Raw genomic sequence first — 19,800 nt, 5'->3', positions numbered from 1 at the left:
TGGGGCAAAAAATCTCATCTAACCTCTTAATAGAAAGCCTTGAGGTTATGTATCCAGTGCTGTTTGAGTACCACAAACAGTTAGGGAGTTTGTTCATATCACAGTGGCAGTTGGAATGTGGTTTGGCATATTTATAGACAATAATGGGTTTCATTTTGAAGTCTCCTGAAGTATTGCAGCAAAGCAGGACACAGAAGTGATCCTTGGCCATTTTGGTTCCAGCAGCCTGACGAAGGTTTTTGTGGGCATAGGTGGACTTGGGTGATTTCTTCCAATACACCCCAGTCTCGTCACAATTAAAAACTTCATCTGGGGTATACCCTCCTTCCTCCATTATAGCCTTAGAAATTTGGGGAAATTCTTGTGCAGCTGTAGTGTCTGCAGATGCAACCTCGCCCTGGTAGAAAGCCAGCTTTACCCCCCAGCATTTTTTAAACCTGCGTCGCCACCCACGTGAGGCATTAAAAGGAGCAGGATTTAAAAAAAAAAAAAAAATTACGCATAGTCCCTGGTACACTGCTATTTCCCTTGCACAAATTTCTGGTCCATCAACACTTGCTCCTTTTCTTAATCGCCTTGCTAACCACTTCATTACATAATGTTCAGTCACCGCTTGGAGTCTGTTTTTTTTTCGGTAGCGTCGTGCATGGCCCGTCTAGCTCCACCTGCACCACCCATAAAATACTTTGTTGTAGTTTTTATTGCTGCCTTTATCTCATCCTTTTTCTTTCTTATGTTTCTTACACTTGATTCAGGCACATTCAACAGTTTAACAATTTCACATGTCTTTGCACTGTCTTTAATCATCTGGATTATCATTTTCTTTTCCTCCACGCTGTATTGTTTCTTTGGCTTGCCACGCATGTATTCTCTGGCCTTTTTTATCACTTTTTACACTACCTGCACTTCCTGTTTTTTTTCCCTGGGCCACTGTCACCACTTGGGCCAGCCCCCGAAGTTGAAGCCATGATAATAGAACGCTCAGTAGCCAGACAATAAATGGAAGGTCACAAAAAAACTTTAACAACGGCGAGACTGCGACGAGTTGAATGAATGCGCAGCGTGTGGATAAACAATGGGTCAATGAAGTGAGTGAGGATAGACTCACACTCACTGTCAGTGTTACCAGGGTCTGACCAGGTCTGACCTTGGTAACTCTGCCCACCCACTCGCTATGTGTTAAATGCCTAGCGGATTAACGCTAACCATGCAACATTAATTGCTATGAGATAGTTTCTTTCCTATCGTTATCCGTGCATTCGCTGTTGAAAATAACGCTATCTGAGGGGCTCCACTTAAAGATTCCTTAACCCATTAATGGCTCTGTACAGCCTGGGCCGTTCCAAGTGCGACTGCTCAATACAGCCCTGGCTGCGCAGGTGAATTTCAAATATAGTGCCATGGTGACCAAGGCCAACCCATTCAAGCATGTTTGAGTCTTCAGAACCAAAACCGAAAAGGAAAAAGGAAAAGAAAACGAAAACCATACATTCCAATAGGGAATCAGACACTTTCAATGTTCATCCATGGCTTTACCAAGGTAAATATTGAGCTAATATTCATTAGTATACACTTTGGCATGTGTTCTTTCAATTCCTAAGACAAAATTTGGCCTTTGGAAAATTTAATTTTTACCCATATGTCTGCACACCACGGACACCTCCAAAAGACCGCCATGAGCAGTTAACGGGTTAAGGGGAGACATTGCATCATATTTGTGTATGTATGTATGTAAACATTTCACTGACATCACCAGCAAGAAGGTACGCTTTTAACCAACTTGAGCCCTTCAGTGTGGTGGTGTATTTTTTATATATGGGTGTCTCCAGATGATTTTAGTAAATATAGGCAAGATCTCTGGTAATGAAGGGATTAATGAAGGCTTTAACCCACTAGATCGAAAAGCCTCTCCAAAGTAACTTACGGTTGTCTGTAGATAGCAAGAATAGAATTTAAAAAAAAAAAAATGATGCCTGATGGTCCAGCTCGATTAGCCCCAAAGGAGTAATTTGGGTATATTGCTTGCATAATATGTGTGTGGTTTATTGTCCATGTCAGTGTTGTTTGTTTTCAGTGTTGAGTGTTTATTTTCCAGGCTGACTTGTATATTGATGATAGTGAAATGATTAAGTAAACATCCTGCAATTGCATTCCCCCTCCAGGACTGTAGCTTAGGGATTTTATAGCATGTAGTATTTCCTCTTCTGTTTTTCCCATCAACATTGCCTTCAGTGCCCTTTTTTGTCCTTGAAGACATGATGTTTTTCTGTTGTTTTCTTGCTGTTTATTTTTTCAGAGGATTTGGTGGATGGGAAGGATTTTTTTAATAACACATTTTCAATACATCATCAGAGGAATTTTCCCTTTCCAACAGATAATCTAATTATGGGCCAGTATGTCTCCTGTTTCACGTATCACACACCCTCCTTTTACGACTTGGATGTTTGAAAACTGATCATATGACAAATTTTGCGTTGTAGTGATCGTATTCACAGGAAAATTATTGTGTAATGAGAAATCAATCACTACAGCAGTTGCATAGAGAAAAAACAATTGTGATATGAATGGTCTGTCTATCTATCTATCTATAGCCCGACGCCCTAATCTCGCAAAGGGTGGTCACAGACAAAATGCCTCCAAGTCGCTCTGTCACCCACCACTACCCTCCCCCCAACTCACCTCCCCCTCCCTCATATACCTCTCTACTCCATCTCTCCACCTCATCCTCGGTCTACCCCTCCCTCTCCCTCCCTCCACCTCACCTACATACACCCTCTTAGTCAGTTTTTCATTCTCCATTCTCTTCACATGAAAGGTACAGTACTATATTTGTATTAATCATATAAGCAAGTGATCATGTACTGAGCGATCTTGTAATGAGGGTGTGCTGTACTTCCATGTACTCCTAAAATTAAAGAAACTCTTATTTTTCCCATTGCAGGAGAAGATACTGAAGGAAGGGCGCCGCACCAGAGAGGAGAAGCCCCAGACACAACGGTTCTGTGATAATTTTGCGGAGGGTACCAGAGCCCGGTCCCGAAGGTCTGGAAAGAATCGTTCGTATTCAGAGTACTACGACCAGTAGGTAGATGGAGACAGTGTGGTTGTTGTGGTGGGAATGTGGTAGTTGTGGTAATGGAGAATGCGTGGTAGTGATGGTGTGGTAGTGTGGTGTAGGATGGTAGTCATTGTATTATGGTGGTCATGTTATTGTAATGGTAGTGGAGTGGGAGTTGATGCTTTGGTTGACTTGTGGTATTATGTGGTATTGGAGAGAATGTGGTGTTAGCATTTGCTGTGTTGGTGTGGTAGTAGTGGAGAGGGTGGATGGTTGGGTACTTGTGTAGTCAGTGTGGCAGATATGGTTGCAGGTGTGGTAGATATGGTTGCCGTGATTTGTGGTGGTATCAGTGAAAGGAGTGGTGGCTATGGAGAGGGTGGATGGTTGTTGTGGAGGCAATGTGGTGAGGTAATAGTGACTATGTGGAAAGTCTGTAGTACATCCACATTTGTTTGTTGTGGTGAAAGTAGATGTGAAGGCTTAGTTTTGTGTGGTTGGAGGGATGTGGTTCCATTAGATCATTTGTGGTATGTGGTGGTAGCAATAAAGAATCTGTGTAGTGATGGTTATGTTTGGTTTGAAGAATGTAGTAGCTTTTTTTAAAAGCAGTGGATCAGTTTGGTTTAGTGGATGTGATGGTTTTTTATTTTGTGGTGATAATACTGGCAAATAATCTAGCCGTCAGGCTTTGTGGTTTGATGAATGTTGTAGAATTATGTTTGTTGGTTTTCATTTTGTTTTACGGATGAGGTGGCTCTGTGTTGTGTAGTGGTAATACTGGCAGTTAATGTAGCAATGGATCTTTTTCGTTTGAAGGATGTCGCAGTTATGTATCATTCACTGGTAATCCTGGTGATCAGTCTGGCAATGAATCTTTATCATTTGAAGGATGTGTCAGAATTGCATTTGTATTTTGTTTTTTTCCTATTTGTTTATGTGGATGTGGTGGTTCTGTATTTCAGTCAAGCAGTGGCTCTTTTTAGTGAAAGGGATGCATTAGAAATGCATGTGTATCGTACTTTCTTTTTTATATATATATATAAATCATTGGTGGTTAACCTGTTTGGTTTCGAAGATGAGGTTTATAGTAGCATCATTTATCAGCTTCAAGGCCGTTAGTGACCTCATTGTGGGAAGGTACCCAGTTAACAGCCATAATTGTTTTAGTAATATACGCTATTGTACTGCAATCTCTTTCATTTGTCTATCTGTCTTATGTCATGCCATTCATTAGTTTGCCAGTATGCCATCTTGTAATTTGAATATCCATTCAATTATCTGTCTGTTTAACTAATAGCCTTCCATTCTTCCATTTGTATGTTGTTAGAATACTAAGCGCATATTGTTCTCCATCTTCCACCGTGTAGTTTTGTGTAAATATGTAGACAAATGGAGTAAAGCACAAAGGAATGGTTAAAAACATAGGCTCTTTGCTGCCTCTGTGCTTAGTTAAGTTGGAAACATCTGCACACAAAAAAATGAATGACAGCATAAATATTATATTAAAGGAAACAAAGTCAGCAGGAAGCAAGTGCATATGAAGAATGACTGAAAAGGTGATGTGTAAGAAAAAAAAGAGGAGAGAGAAGAAGCAAGGAAGGGAAGTGAGAGATTGAAAGAAGGACGTTAAAAAAAAATAAAAATAAAAATGGGTAGAAAGGCAAGAAAGAAAGAAGGAAAAAAAGTGAGAGCTAAAGAAGGAGAGGGAATAAAAAGAGAGAAAAGGATAAAAAAGGTGAAAGAGAACAAGGGAAAGGATGAGGTACCATCGGAGCAAGTGGATGGTTAGTTATAGCTTTTAGTAAATTCCCGTCACTAGTCTAATGGCAGCTTAATGAAGCTGAAAATTACATCATGGGGCAGAAGGGATTAAAGTGATATAAATAACGCACAAGAGAATGTTAAGGTGTAATACACAAAGTATATCACTAAGGAAGAGTTGCTATGAAGCCTCTTATGCCACCTGGAATGCAGCACATGCCCTGATATCACAAAGTTCACAAAAACCTTGTGGCATTCTTTTCCAGCCCTTCCCACAGCCAATTTCCCGGTGGTCTTTTGAAATAACCAGCCCTGTTCATCATTACTCCAGTGGCAGTTTTAATATAAGCACATAGTAGCATTTATTATTCATACGTATGTCATGTTGTATAGTCCGTCATAGTCACATGGTGAAGCTGTCCTCACCCTCCTCGAAAGATGGATACTTTCAGCATTTAACAGAGGTTTGTAATATTTTTGGCAGTGAATGTAATGGATCCTCGTTTAACAGATACTTCGCATTTCAGAAAGACCTCTGTTATTTTTTGAAAGTGTGAGTGACGGACCCTTCTTGCAAAAAATACTTTTAGCATTTCTAAAAGATGTCTGATATTATGGGGATTGTATGTAGCAGAGACCTAATAGACACTTTCATCATTTCCCAAAGGTGTCTTAATATTTTTTTGAACTGTATACAACTGACATTTATTTTAACAGACACTTGCAGCATTTAAAAAAAAAAGATTAACATATAAATTTCACAGAAATCTTGCAGGACACCTGTATAGTTAGAGAGAAAATTAAAAAATATGAATACATACAGAGTTAAGATTGACTCAGTCACAGATCAACTTTCAAGTCAGGGACATGGCTCAGTTTCTGTAGGGTAGAATAGATGGACTATAGATAGTGTTTACATTTTCTAGAGAGGCAGATGTGGATAAGTACACGTTTCATCATCAAGGAGGCGCCTGGTGGCATTGTGGTTAGGATGCCCCAGTTAGAGTGACAGCCATGTGTTGGGTTGATCCCTAGCAATGACTAAAGATAAAGATGTGACTGGAGATATTATAAAGGTAATAGAGGTAAAGATGTGACTTTCATGAGATTTAACTGGCCTTCTAGTCATGTAATGCCCCCAGGGGAAGTAGGCTGGTCATCTACCCTTTGATGTACTAGACTACTTTATCTTAGTCTCAGGCCTCAACACCTCAAAGGAAGGCAACATGGGCTTGGCCAGTAGTGTTTTTTTTTTTTTTTTTTTTTTTTTTTTTTTTTTGTTGAGATTATTAGTTTAATTGAATGATAATTAGTACAATTTTATTTCTATGCAAATTAACATAAAAGTAGTTGAAGCTTAGAGCTGTAAAGAGAAAGAATTATTATTATTATTATTATTATTATTATTATTATTATTATTATTATTAGTGTTATTATTATGCCGTGTATGATAAAGATATGTGTATTTAGAAGTTTTGTAATACAAAATATGTTATTGTGATTATTACGCTGTTTATGAACAGAATAAATTTAAGTTATAGTACTTCATGCATTATTATTAATATTATTATTTTCTACCATTAACTGTTGTTGGGAATTGCAGTATATTTAAAATTTTTGTAATGCAGTATAGAGTCTGTCCATGTCTTTTTTTTTTTTTTTTTTTTTTTTTTTTTTTTTTTAATGGCAATCCAGTGGCAGTGAGAGAGAGACTTACATTTTAGGCCTTCAAAAACTAATACATAGTACCTATCCAGATAATTTTATTTAACTTAAAAAAAAAAGAAAAATGTTATACTGAAGGGGTCAGTGAAATCTGTATCTAACCCATCCCGTTGTAGTGGAACAAAATTGTCTGGAAATAGCAAGATTAAAAACAGAAGCATGTTCTGGAACTAAAGTGATTAATATTTAAAGAAGGTCTATCTAATTTGTATATTCCCACTTCCTTTTTTTTTTTTTTTTTTTTCCCCCATATATGCATGCATTTTATTTTAATGTATACTTTTTTTTTTTCTTTTTTTAATCACTTGGTGTCATCATCATTAAAATACCTTAATTCTTTAATTCCAGGTGACGTCCTTTTAAGTTTATTTTTCGTGCTGCTCTACCAGATAATTTTTGTCATTGTAAACCTTTCATACTGAGGGGATTTTATAAAGCCTGTGTCCAGCTCTTTCAGTTTTTAAAATTCATATCCTGCACAAAGTTACTGGGAGATAAGGCCCCTAACCATTGTTGAATCCTCTTAAATTTGGTGATGTATTTTTTATGTATTTTCTGTTTTATTCTGGTGGTGTAGTGGTTAGAATGTATTTGTTATAGTGACGGCCATGCATAGGTTTGATCCCCAAAATGTAACTCAAATTTTTTCAGTCATGTAATGCCAGCAGGGGAAATAGGCTGGACACCTGCCCTAAAAATGTACTGGACACATTGATAGTCTTTTTCCTTCTCACATTCAAGGGATATGGATTTGGCAGCTTTATTTTACTTTGTTTTTAGTTATTATTTATTTTTTCCCTCCTGGCAATATTGTCTAGCATAGAAAAAACGACTGGATAATGAAGAGAGTTATCTGTGTCTATCCTATCCAGTTTGAAATCTTCTAAGCTGGATGGAGTTATTCGGGGGCAACAGAAATAAACTGAATAAGTAGAGAAGTCCTAGGCTGATGCCAGACCACATTGGGCATGGCAAAAATGAAGCACAACATGGGGCTTGTTGCGAGTGAAGCACCTTGTGAAAATCCTTGGGGAGCAACAGTGAAGCACCATATGAGACGTAAAAATCCTTGCGGAGCAACAGTGAAGCACTATATGAGGCTTTTCTACACTGAAGTACCTTGGATGTGAAAATCCTTAGGGAGCAATAGTGAAGCTGTATGTGAAGCATTTTCTTAGACTGAAGTACCTTGTGAAAATCCCAAGTGAGCAATAGTGAAGTGCCATATGGGGCCAGAGCAAAGCACAGTGTGTATCAGTATCCTTGAGGTGTGACTAACTGACTTTGTTCCTAGGAATGGTCCTGCATCAAAAAATACTCAGTGTGATTGAAGGGGTCAGTTCGTACACTTCTTTCTTTCAGCCAAACAAAGAGTCATTTTGAGTGGCCCTGAAGATTTCCTAACACCTCTTAAGCAGTTTATTCTGCACTTAACACATTCAGTATCCTCTAGGGTGTTGCTGGTCCAAACTGCATTGGCATTGAAAACGCTACAATAGAAATACTAGAATACGTTTAGGTGCGTTATGCAAAATTATTCTCTTAGGAACGTGCTGCAAAGCCTCTTATACAACTTTGAATATAAATCACAGTCTTGTGGTGTAATTGTGAATTAAGTACTTCTGTTGGCTCATTGCAGGAAAGGCATTAGTTATAAAGATCTTAAGATTGTCAACTAAGAATAGAGACGTATGGAGGATATAATAGAAAGCCGTCTAATAGAATCAAGAATAAAAGAAAAGTGTAATTATATCAAGTCAAGGTTAATAGTGACTGTTTTGAACCCAACAAATTGACTAGCTGATAAGTAATTTGTGTTTAATAAGTGGAGTCAGGATTCCAGGGGCTTGAATGGTGAGTGAGTGAAGATGTGGCCCATTTAATTGGGAAGGCTTTTGGTAGTTTATTGTCATTACTTTTATTTTTCTTCTTATTTTTTATATTATTATTATTATTTATTTATTATTTTTCGTATTATGATTATTATTATTATTATTATTTATATGCTTAACCCTACCTCATCCCATCCTAAGGTGAAAAAAGAAGCCACGAAGATTATTGTCTAATGATGATACAAAGCACTGGACTAAATATTTATGTATATCATGAGGTTTTGACAGTTGACAATCATGTGAAAATTAAATTGAATATCGTGAGAACAGCTTTTAAAAGAAATTATAAGTGAAGATGATGGGAAAGTGAGGAGAGGGAGACTGAGAATGATATAGTTGTTGAAAAAAAGAAAGACTATTGTGGCTGAAATAATAGTGAAGAAGTGCATAAAGGCTGGATTGTTGGAAGAATAAGAAGAGGGAGACCAAGAATTAGTAGGAAGGATGAATATGTAGAAATATGATAATGTAGAAATGTGTGGAAGTAGAATTAGAGAAGGAGATAGAGCAAGAATGAGATGGAAGAAAAAGTTTAAAGAGTACATGAGGGAGGGCGTTTGGATTAGCCAGAGGGAATGATGGTAGAGAAGCTTATAGGAGGAGGAGACCAAGGATAAGATGGAGGAATGGGATGGAGAGATATGTGAGGGAGGGGGGGGTGCAAATTGGAGGGAAGGCAGTCAAATGGCAGAGGAAAGGACAACTGGAGGTGATTTGTTAGTGGCCACCCTTTACGAGATTAAGGCATCTGGCGATAGATAGTTGTGGTGTAAAGCTTGTTCCTAGTTCTTCCTAAACTTGCTTTATTCTAACTTCTAGCTCCCACATGTTATTTACTGGCAAAAAGGATAGTGATGATGAAGCATTGTGAAGCTTTTTCATACTTTAGTAATATTTTTGTGCTTCCTTGTTTGTGGATCCTGTTCTCCATCTATAAGTTGCTAATAAGAGAGTGTTGTTGATGTTTGTAAGAGCTTGCATAATGGATATGTGATGATGATGATGATGATGATGATTGTAGTTTATGAGTTATGTGCAGAGGTGACAGTGGTGATTATTTCCAATCCACAATAATGTATGTGATAATTGATGGTTTTGTTACAAGTAGTGAATGTCTGTGGGTTGCAACAATACTTTTGTCATGTACTTGTATGCAAAAGGTGCTGGAGAGGGATGCGTTTGTGCAGTGGCACGCATATAGACATGAGAGAGCTTCTCGGTTAGACAGACATCCTTCAGCTCCTTCCTTAGCCCCCAATAAGAGGATGGTGGACTGCAGGAGAGGGACAGCTTCAGCCTACAGTCCACTGGGTTCACATTTCAGTTGAAGTACTATTACATGTATGCAAAACAGAGGGTTAACACCTCAAGTAATGCAGTACACAAGGTAGAATGTATTGTAATGTAATGTATAGAATGTAATAAGTTCAGTTGTATATGCTTTTCTACTTTTTCATCCCATGTTCTAAGAGGAAGGGAGAGAAATAGAATTTCTAATTACCTCACAATCTGGTTATGCACGCACACACACACACACGCACACACACACATGCACACACACACACACACACACACACACACACACACACACACACACACACACACACACACACACACACACACACACACACACACACACACACACACACACACACACACACACACACACACACACACACACTTTAAATCTATCCAGAACAGTATGAGATGGTGTTTATGTATGTGTGAGACTGATGATTCACTCAGTGAATTTCAATCATATGAAACTGTTGCATTGTATTTTGTACTGTAGTGCGTTGTTCCCGCTTCTGGTGTTACTAACTCTACCATGATGACAACAGCAACTCCCATATCACCCCTGTCAGGTATAGGGGTCCCTGGCTAGGCTGCCACAGTGCAAAATAAGGCAGAATATATGGGTAACATGCCTGGCGGTATACTAACCTTAAGACACCAGTTGGGATGAAGGTCAAGTTGTAACACCTCTTAGCAATTTTTTCTCCACATCAGACTATAAAATCCTCTTGTATGTTATGAATGAAGTGTAAGGACCCTGTTCTGCCCCTGATGAGGCACTGTCTTCCACAGGAAGGTGTTTGCTTATTTGTGGGTGATGGGTCTGTTCAGCCAGACTGACCAAGGTAGAGCAACAACAACTGTGTCAGTATTAAATCAGTATAAGCATAAGATGAGAATATTAAAGTGCAATGTGCAAAATAAACTGCTTAGGAAGAGATGCTAAGAAGACTCCTATGCCACTCATTATACAACCTATAGACTTTGCTAAATATTCTGAACTACAGCAGCCTAGCCTTAGTCCCATACACCTGACAAGAACTTGAATGGAACTAGCTGTTTTTGGTCACTGACTCTACACATTATTAGTCAAAACAGTAGGTAGCTTAACATACAGGGCTGATGGCAGGATGAATCAGCCTCACTGGAATACAATACTGTACTAATAATATAAGTTGGTTATCATGCTTATTCAGAATGTTAAAGCCTTCAGTACCATGATCCTTGTTTTATATATCATTTATATATGACTGTACATCTTTTTATATCAGTACTGTCATGCTGTAAGTGATGTCACAGTGTCCATTGAATGTTAAGGGATGTCAAATTCCTCTGAATATTAGGGGACTGTCACAAAGTCCACTGATGTCACAAAGTCCATTGAATATTAAGGGACATTGTGACCACTTCCTAGTGTGACTGTACATCCTTTTTGTCATCGCATGTAAGGGGTCAAGCTGGGAGAGACTCCTTTCATACTAGCCAGAATTAAGGTCTGTATTATATATGAGTTAAGCTGAAAAATATGAAACCTTTTAGTTGTAGCAAAATTAAGGTGTTGTGGTACTGAAGGGTAATTGCCAAGTACTTTTATCAACATAGGTTAAGTTAGCTTTTGTGTAATGTAATGTATATGTAACAGTTCTAGTACTGTAGTTATTAATCTAAATCACTGAAATGCTTGGTTGTGTAATGGTTAGGATGTCCCAATCAGAGTGACAAACATACATAAGTTTGATCCCTAAGGGGTGACTGGAGGTTTTTCAGTCATATAATGCCACCAGGGGATGTAGGCTGTTATCTACCCTTAAATGTACCAGATTACACAAGCCTTTTCTCGGGGCCCCTACACCTCGAAGGGGGTAATGTGGGATTTTTTGTTCAATTATTGAGGAATGTAATTTTTTTAATGATCACTATAAAGAATTGAAAGTACAAAAACAAATCTTTTCTAACCCATCAGCTAATTGTAATGCTATGTGGGATATGTGACACCTGGTGGTCCCGTGGGTTAAGGTTCTGCAGCCAGATATGATCCATAGGGGTTTATTTCTTAGGGAGGGTTGGGGTTTACTGCTTACGTAATGCCACCCAGGGTCAGGCAAGTTTGGTCACCCGCACCTTAAATGTTTGGGCTGAGTAGTTTAGTGTGTGACTCCAAATGGGGCAGAAAGGATGGGATAATGTTGATAATTGTGGTAGTGGTGATGGTGATGGAATATGTAAGCTCTTTTAGTTTTAATTGTAATAATATTCTCTTGCCATCAAATGACTTGATTGTTATGTATATGTTGCACCAAGCCCAACTGAATGTAAACCCAATGGACTGCAGGCTGAAGTTGCCCTTTTCCTACAGTCCACTTTCCTCCTTTTGGGGGATGTGAAGCGAGTTGAGGGACGTTATGTATAACCAGAGAGTGGAGTCACCAAGTTGTATTGGTGCTACCACATAAAACTTTGAAAGCATCCTTACCCAGCACCAGGTGATGTGGCTCTGGAGCGAAACACCTTCTTGTGGTGGCATCGATGTAACCATAGTACCTCCACTGCCCAGTTATAAAAATGTTTCTCATCTCCCTTCCTATCCCTCTAAAGGAGGATCATGGACTACAGGAGGGCAGCTTCAGCAGGAAGTCCACTGGGTTCATCTTGATATGAGTCTGGGGCCACAACAACAACATAATCATCTAATGGTAGCCCCTCACAGGGTGCAGCATAAGGTAATAAGTAGATCAGTAGAAAAAACAATACTACAGCTGTACATCCATTTCATGGCACTTCTTCATGACTAGCATTGTATCATTCGTTCATTCATTGCCAGACGCCATGTATCCCGAACAGGGTGGCCAAGGGCTTAGAGTTAATTGTTTTATAGGGAGGGGCACTAATGCTCCACCAACCCCACTTGACACGTAGGGAGAACGTTATGCCAACAGCATCTGGTGTTCCCAGGCAGTCACCCATCCAAGTACTAACCAGACCCAGCGTTGTATATTAGTGTTAATCCAGTGTTACAACTCAGCATTAAGATGGAGAGATGACAAGTTATACCCAGTTAGACTGAAAAAAGTATAGCAGTAAATAGATCCTAAGAGAATATTTTATTGACTTTAGACTAAGTTGGAATGAAAAGAGTGTAGGCAATAAACAAATAGATCATTAGAGAACATTTTATTGACTAGAACTATAAGCAGTGCACACAGCCAGCACCGATAGCATACAAACGTATAAAAGACTACCAAAGGCACAGAAATGTCTACAGTCCATTTAAAGATTCTTGGTGAGGATGCTTTGCTCCACTTACACCTAATTGCCTGATATTAAGCATGGAAGAGTTAATACTACCTCTCATTACTGTATCTTCTATTTTGTTATACAGTCTTGATTGCTTGATATAAGTATGGAAAAGTTAAAACTGCCTGTCATTACTGTATTTATATTTCATTTTGTTATATTTATGTTGCACTCAGCTTCACAGCATCAAAAATATTTGTGTGTTTTGTTTATGTGATCCCAGGCTCATCTGGACTTGAACCCTGTGGACTGCAGAACGATGTTGCCCATCTCGTGCAGTCCGCTATCCTCCTTTTGAGTGATAGGCATTTCCACCACCCAGATATATCAGTGCCACCACACGAAGGCTTCCCTCTCAAGCACTGGGATAAACCTATAATACCCCCTAAAACAACAGTAAGTGTATTTCTAAGGTGGAAATAACAATGTTTAATTTTGGCGCCTGGTGGTTCAGTGAGTAATTATTGCGCTCCAATCGGACTGAGCCAGTGAAGGTTTATATCCAAGGGATGGTTGGGGTTGATTGCTCATGTAATGCCAATCAGGGATGAGTGAGGCTGGTCACTCATCTGAAATGTCGGTACCAACTGCTTAGCCCCGGACTCCTACGCTCCTCATAGGGCAATGTAGGCTTCGATGATGGATGGATGGATGGATGGATTAAAAATAATATGGCATTCATGGCATTCAAAGTGTTTATGGCATTCATGGATCTGGAAAAAGCATACGACAAAGTAGACAGAGAGGGACTGTGGAAAGTTTTGCGTATGTATGGTGTAGATGGGAAGCTGCTAGGTGCTGTCAAGAGTTTTTATGATGGTAGTGAAGCATGTGTAAGAGTTAATGGGCATCTAAGTGAATGGTTCACGATCGGTGTATGCGTACGACAAGGTTGTGTGATGTCCCCATCGTTGTTCAATATATACATGGATGGAGTGACGAGAGAAGTAAAAACACGAGTGTTGGACAGAGGGATGGCATTGGTAATGAATGGTGATAGATGGAATATCTCAAATTTGTCGTATGGTGATGATGCAGTACTGCTTGCAAGTACCGGACAAGAACTTGGTAAGCTAGTGCAGAGTTTTGCTGAAGTCTGTGAGCATTGTGCCTTGTGAGTAAATGTAGAGAAGAGTAAAGTCGTGGTTATTGACAGAGAAGGTGACTCCCAGTGTGATGTCACAGTGAATGGAGAGAGACTGGAATTGGTGAGAGAGTTCAAATACTTGGGTACAGTGATAGAAAAGAGAGGAAAATGTGCAAAAGAAGTTGAAAGTAGAGTGACACAAGGAAGAAAAGTAGCTGATGCAAAGAAGGCCTTGATAAGAAACAGACGCTTGAGTGTTGCAGCTGCACGAGGCTTACATGAGGGAGTGTTTGTGCCAACTTTCACATATGGGTGTAAGACTATGGTGCAGCATGAAAATGAGAAGTCAAGAGTAAGAGCAGTGGAGATGGGACTGCTGAGGAATGTATGTGGAGTACGAGGGTTGGATAGGATACGAAATAATGTGATTCGTGAAAGATGAGGAGTGAGGAAGTCGATGGACAGCCGAATCGAAGAGAGTATACTGAGATGGTACAGTCATGTGAAAGAATGGATAACAATAGAGTGGTGAAAAAGGTATACCTGAGCGAATTTGAAGGAGGCAGGAGATGAGGTAGGCCAAGGAGAAGGTGGAGAGATATGGTGGATGAGGGTTTGAGGAAGAGAGGTTTGGAAGTCAGTGAGGCTAGGGAACTGACAAGAGATCGAGCTGGCTGGATAAATGTTGTGAGGAGAAGTGCATGATCAGGAATTTTGGCACCCCGTGTGAGCATGGCAGTGACTGGATTGACTCAATCAGATACGTTTGCGTGAAGCTGCAGAATGTGATGAATGTTTTTGGTGTATCCAGTAGAGCCAGGATCCTGGGGGCTTGAATGATGAGTGAATGGAAGTGTGGCCTATTTGGATTGGGCAAGTTTGTGCTGTCTGGACATTGTTACTCCTCACCCTGCCCTGGGGTGGGAAAGGAGGTCTGGATGATGATGATGATTAAAAATAATAACTTTTTTAAAATATGAGAAATAATTGTCATAAAACTTGTACACCATTTACCCTTTAAGGTTCACCTAGTCACAACTCAGTCTCATGTTGGGGGCATTGCTTAGTTTTGCCAGGGAAATATAAGCAGACTGTAGTATGTACTGTATGTAATTCACAGTGTTGCCAAGTAAATATAAGTGGAACAGTAGACCCACAGAAATATCACTTCCACCACATCAGTATAAAAGGACTGTAGCATTTAATTCTCAGTTTTGCTAAGTTAACCTCTTCATTCTGTTGACTTTTCCACTGTAATCAGGGCATCACCAGAGGCGTTTATTTAACTTTGTGGGATCTTTTTGTGGCAAATGTGTAAATGAAGGCAAAATCCATCCAAAGCTAAATAAAATAATCTGAATGTAGCCAGGAAAATCAAAAAGTACAGGATCGGAGTGAAGGGGTTTATATAAAAGCGTTTATGACCTACACTATTCTAATGTTAACAAAAGACTCTTAGTAAGAATTTTCATGGTCTGATTATCACAGTTTGTTCCCAGCCTGGTCTCCTTATGACAGTAATAAATTAACATAACCCCATTTTCCTATATTATACAATAGTTCTTTCACCTTAATTTGGGCCAGATTTTCTTATCCTCACCTAGTGTACTTTAAATTGCTTGATATGAGAATAAGACAGTTATCCTTAGTCTGTCTGTTCCCTTGCCTGTAGCTTCATCATTTAAACTCCATCTGTCATGATATCTTTAAATGGATGGGTCTCTATATTGACTTAGGTTTTTATTTGGCATCTGTCATTATGTGCCATTTGGACATTTGTCATCATGTATCATTTGGGTGTCTGCCATCTAGCATATGGCTACATCTCTAAAACTCGTTTGTCAAGGCAACTTCAAATGAATGGGTTGTATTTTGACATGTTTCATTTCCTTTGTTAGGACTGAATTTTGCAGGCTTTGGCATTAAGCTCTTTCTTCATGAAAAATAAGGTTGAAACGATCAATACAGTAGGTCTGTTGCATACACACCTGGAGGAGTAATGTAGGCTTAATTTCTTGCATAGGTATGATGCGGGCACTTTATATGGGGCAGTTTAGGATTTGATGATAATGGTATGAAACAAGGATCACATCTAACCAGTCAAGTAGAGATTTTTCTGTGACTTCCCAATAGTTTCCAGTGATTGTTGGGAAAAGATTAGCAGGTTTTGGTGCTTGTTTCAGCATATGGTACACAGAACACATCAGCTGTGCCACAGCAAACCTTAACCCCTTGAAATTTGGTTAATGTCCTCATTAGTTCATGCATGCCACTACACAAATTTATTAAGCTTAGGAATTGCCTCCTATATTCCGATGCCTTACTGAGGCTGTGTATAAAGTAACCCCACCAGTTCGAATAGTCAGTTCAAGAAGATTGACAAGAGATAGCAAGGTTCAAAAGAAAAATACATCCCAGCACTAAATGGGTAAATATAGAGATCCTTAAACCCATTGGGAGAATTATTATTATTACTGTTATTATATGTGGTAGGTGGAGGCGCTCACCATCCACTCATTCGATGTAGTGCTGCTCTCGCGTGTCTGCCCTTTCCTCTCCTCCATCCTTCTTTACTTCTATCCTCTTCTGTCTTTCTTTTTTTCATTCTTTCCTTGTCCTTCTGCCTACAGGTGACTTTATACTCCCTCTTCTCTCTTTCTTTCCTTCATTCTTTCCTCTTCCTTCTGCCTGTGGGTGACTCTATGCCGAGTGACAAGCCAAGTGGTTTCCTGTACACCAGGAAACCATTCACAGTGCTGGGTGGTAACCATATAACCAAATTTTCTCACCTACAGTAGTTGTGTAGTGGGTAATTATGACACTCCAATCGGATTGAGCCGATGAAGATTTATATCCAAGGGGTGATTGTGTTTATTGCTCATGTAATGCCACTCAGGGATGAGTGAGGCTGGTCTCTCATCTTAAATGCCAGGACCAGCTTGCCTAGCCCAGGGCTCCTACATTTCTCGTGGGGCAAGAATGGATTTGATGATGAATGAATGTTGATTTATTATTATTATTATTATTATATAATGTGGTAGGTGGGGGTGCTCACCATCCACTCACTCGATATAGTGCTGCTTTGGGTGTCTGCCCTTTCCTCTCTTCCGTTTCTGTCTTTCTTTCCTTATTCTTTCATCTTCCTTCTGCCCATAGGTGACTGCACTGAGCGACAAGTCAAATGGTCTCCTGTACACCAGGAAACCATTTAGTACTCTGAGTGGTAACCATATAATCAAATTATGGCGCCTGGTGCTTTAGGGGGTAATGAAGGCGCTCCAATCGGATTGAGCCTGTGTAGGTTTATATCCAAGGAGTGGTTGGGGTTTATTGCTCATGTAATGCCACTCGGGGAGGAGTGAGGCTGGTCGCTCATCTCAAATATCAGGACCAACTTGCCTAGTCCTGGGCTCCTGAGCTCCTCATGGGGTGGCATAAGATTGGATGATGGATGAATGTATTATTATTATTAATTATTACAATCAGTATTCTCATTTTATGATTTTCTAAAGGTTTCATTGCTTGTAGTGAAGGGATTACAGGATTATAAATACTCTTCTGTAACCCCTTCACGGCCTAATGTTTCTCCCAAGCTGAAGATAATGGTCTGAAGGTAACAGGAGTATAAAAGTAAGCCATTGGATTGAAGGGGTTAAGAGGAAGCGTGGCACTTTGGATTGACTGATTTGATAGACTGGCTAGAGAGAGAGAGATGTTAGGCTGCTCCCTATGTAAACATGTTGCATTTTATAGTTGCTGTTGAAGTAATTTGTATTTACGTGGTTGGTCATAAAGCAGCAAATACTGTGAGGTTGCTTTTGATGAAGAAATAAGTTGCCTGTGTGTGTGTGTGTGTGTGTGTGTGTGTGTGTATTTACCTATTTGTAGTATACAGGAATTGAGCAATGCTCGTGTTGTCCTGTCTCCATATCCACATTTATCAAGTCTACCTTTACACACATGAATGTTTTTCTCATGCACCACCTCTTTGTCTAAGCCGTTCCAAATATTTAAGTATTTACCTAATATACCTAATTGTGATATACACGGAATGTACTATGCTCATGGGTTTCCGTCGCTGTTTCTCAATAAGTCAAATTTAGCTTTAAACTCGTTTAAGTTTTTAGACTGGACGATCTCTTTGTCCAGGCTATTCCATAAGTCTATACTTCTGTAAGGAAAGCTATATTTCTTGATATCCTTCAAGCAGCTTGACTTTTTCAATTTCATTCCGTGTCCTCTTGTTGCTCTCTTATCCCATACAAACAGATCTTCTTTGTCAATTTTATCTACTCCCACCATGGTCCTGAACACTGCAATCATGTCTCCCCTCTTTCTCCTTTCCTCTAAGAAAGGCAAATCCAGTTTTACCAGCCTCTCTCTGTATGACAGGTCTGTCAGACTGGGGACCATCTTGGTTGCTGTTCTTTGTATTCTCTCAATCTTGTTTATATCTTTCTTTTTGTGTGGGGACCACACTACCGCTGCATATTCTAACCCGGGGCGGATCATTGCCACTATCAATTTTTTCATCATCTCCTCATCCATATAATGAAATGCTACTCTTATGTTAGTCAAGAGTTTATAAGTCTCTCCAACTATCTTGTTAATGTGCTTTTCTGGTGACAAACTATCTTGGACCAGCACTCCCAAATCTTTCTCTTCTCTCCTTTTTGTGATTAATTCATTACCCAACAAATAATTCAGTGATGGCCTCCTGGTACTTTTACCCATTTCCAATATTTTACATTTCTTTACATTAAATTTCATTTCCCACGTCCGGCTCCAATTGTGTATCCTATCCAAATCCTCCTGCAGTATTTTACAATCCTCCTCAACCTGTACCTTCCTCAAGATCTTTACATCATCAGCAAACAGACTTGCATAACTGTTCACTTCATCTACCATATCATTTACGTAAATCAGGAACATTACTGGCGCCAACACTGAGCCTTGAGGGACTCCACTTGTTACTTCCCTCCATCCAGACATCCTATCCTTTATTACTGTCCTCATTTGTCTGTCTCTCAAAAAGTCTCTCATCCATTCCAGAAGTTTCCCCTTCAGTCCTCCTATATATTCTAGTTTCCACATTAGTCTCTTATGAGGTACCTTGTCAAAGGCCTTCTCTAAGTCTACTGTAAGTAGGCTACACACAATCCACCCAACCATTTCTCTCCTGTACCGCGTCAATCGCTCTTGAGTAAAAGCTCAACAAGTTAGAAACACATGACCTTCCACTTCTGAATCCAAACTGACATTCAGCCAAAATATTCATCTCTTCCAGATATTTTATCCATCTGTCTTTCAGGATTCTCTCACACAATTTTGCGACAATGCTGGTTAGAGACACTGGTCTATAATTCAGGGGTTCTTCCCTGTTTCCTCCCTTGTAAATTGGTACCACATTTGCCCTCTTCCATTCTTGTGGCACTTTCCCCTCTTCCAGTGAGCATACGATTAAACTGTGAATTTTATCCGCCAGTTGTTCTCTGCATTCCTTCAGTACCCAATTAGAAATTCCATCAGGTCCTGGGGCTTTCCTTACATCTTGAGTTTCCAGTAATTTATACACTTCCTGTACCTCCACTTTTATATCTTTTATCACCGGAACATTTCTAATCACTCCCTCCCCTTCCACAAGCTCCTTTTCTATAGTGAAAACTGACTGGAAACGTTTGTTC

General features: G+C 39.5%; 1 protein-coding gene across 4 annotated transcripts in view; it reads left to right on the top strand.

Moving 5' to 3' along the window:
* The window catches only part of LOC145394558 (uncharacterized), a 60,058-nt gene extending 56,855 nt beyond the window's left edge, over nt 1-3,203 (top strand). For 3 of the 4 annotated variants that reach the window (XM_080268400.1, XM_080268399.1, XM_080268397.1), the window contains 2 exons: nt 2,942-3,081; nt 3,128-3,203. In XM_080268400.1, coding sequence (XP_080124526.1) covers nt 2,942-3,081; nt 3,128-3,167 — 180 coding nt within the window. In that variant the 3' untranslated portion in view covers nt 3,168-3,203. The other variant, XM_080268398.1, reaches the window with a different exon arrangement.
* Nucleotides 3,204-19,800: the final 16,597 nt, after the last annotated feature.

This window comes from Coenobita brevimanus, chromosome 27, assembly GCF_032717465.1.
Source record: "Coenobita brevimanus isolate Jiangsu-jjx chromosome 27, ASM3271746v2, whole genome shotgun sequence".
Classification (NCBI taxonomy): Eukaryota; Metazoa; Arthropoda; class Malacostraca; order Decapoda; family Coenobitidae; genus Coenobita; species Coenobita brevimanus.
Note: the sequence above shows the minus strand (reverse complement) of the source record. Positions and strands in the feature narration are given on the sequence as shown.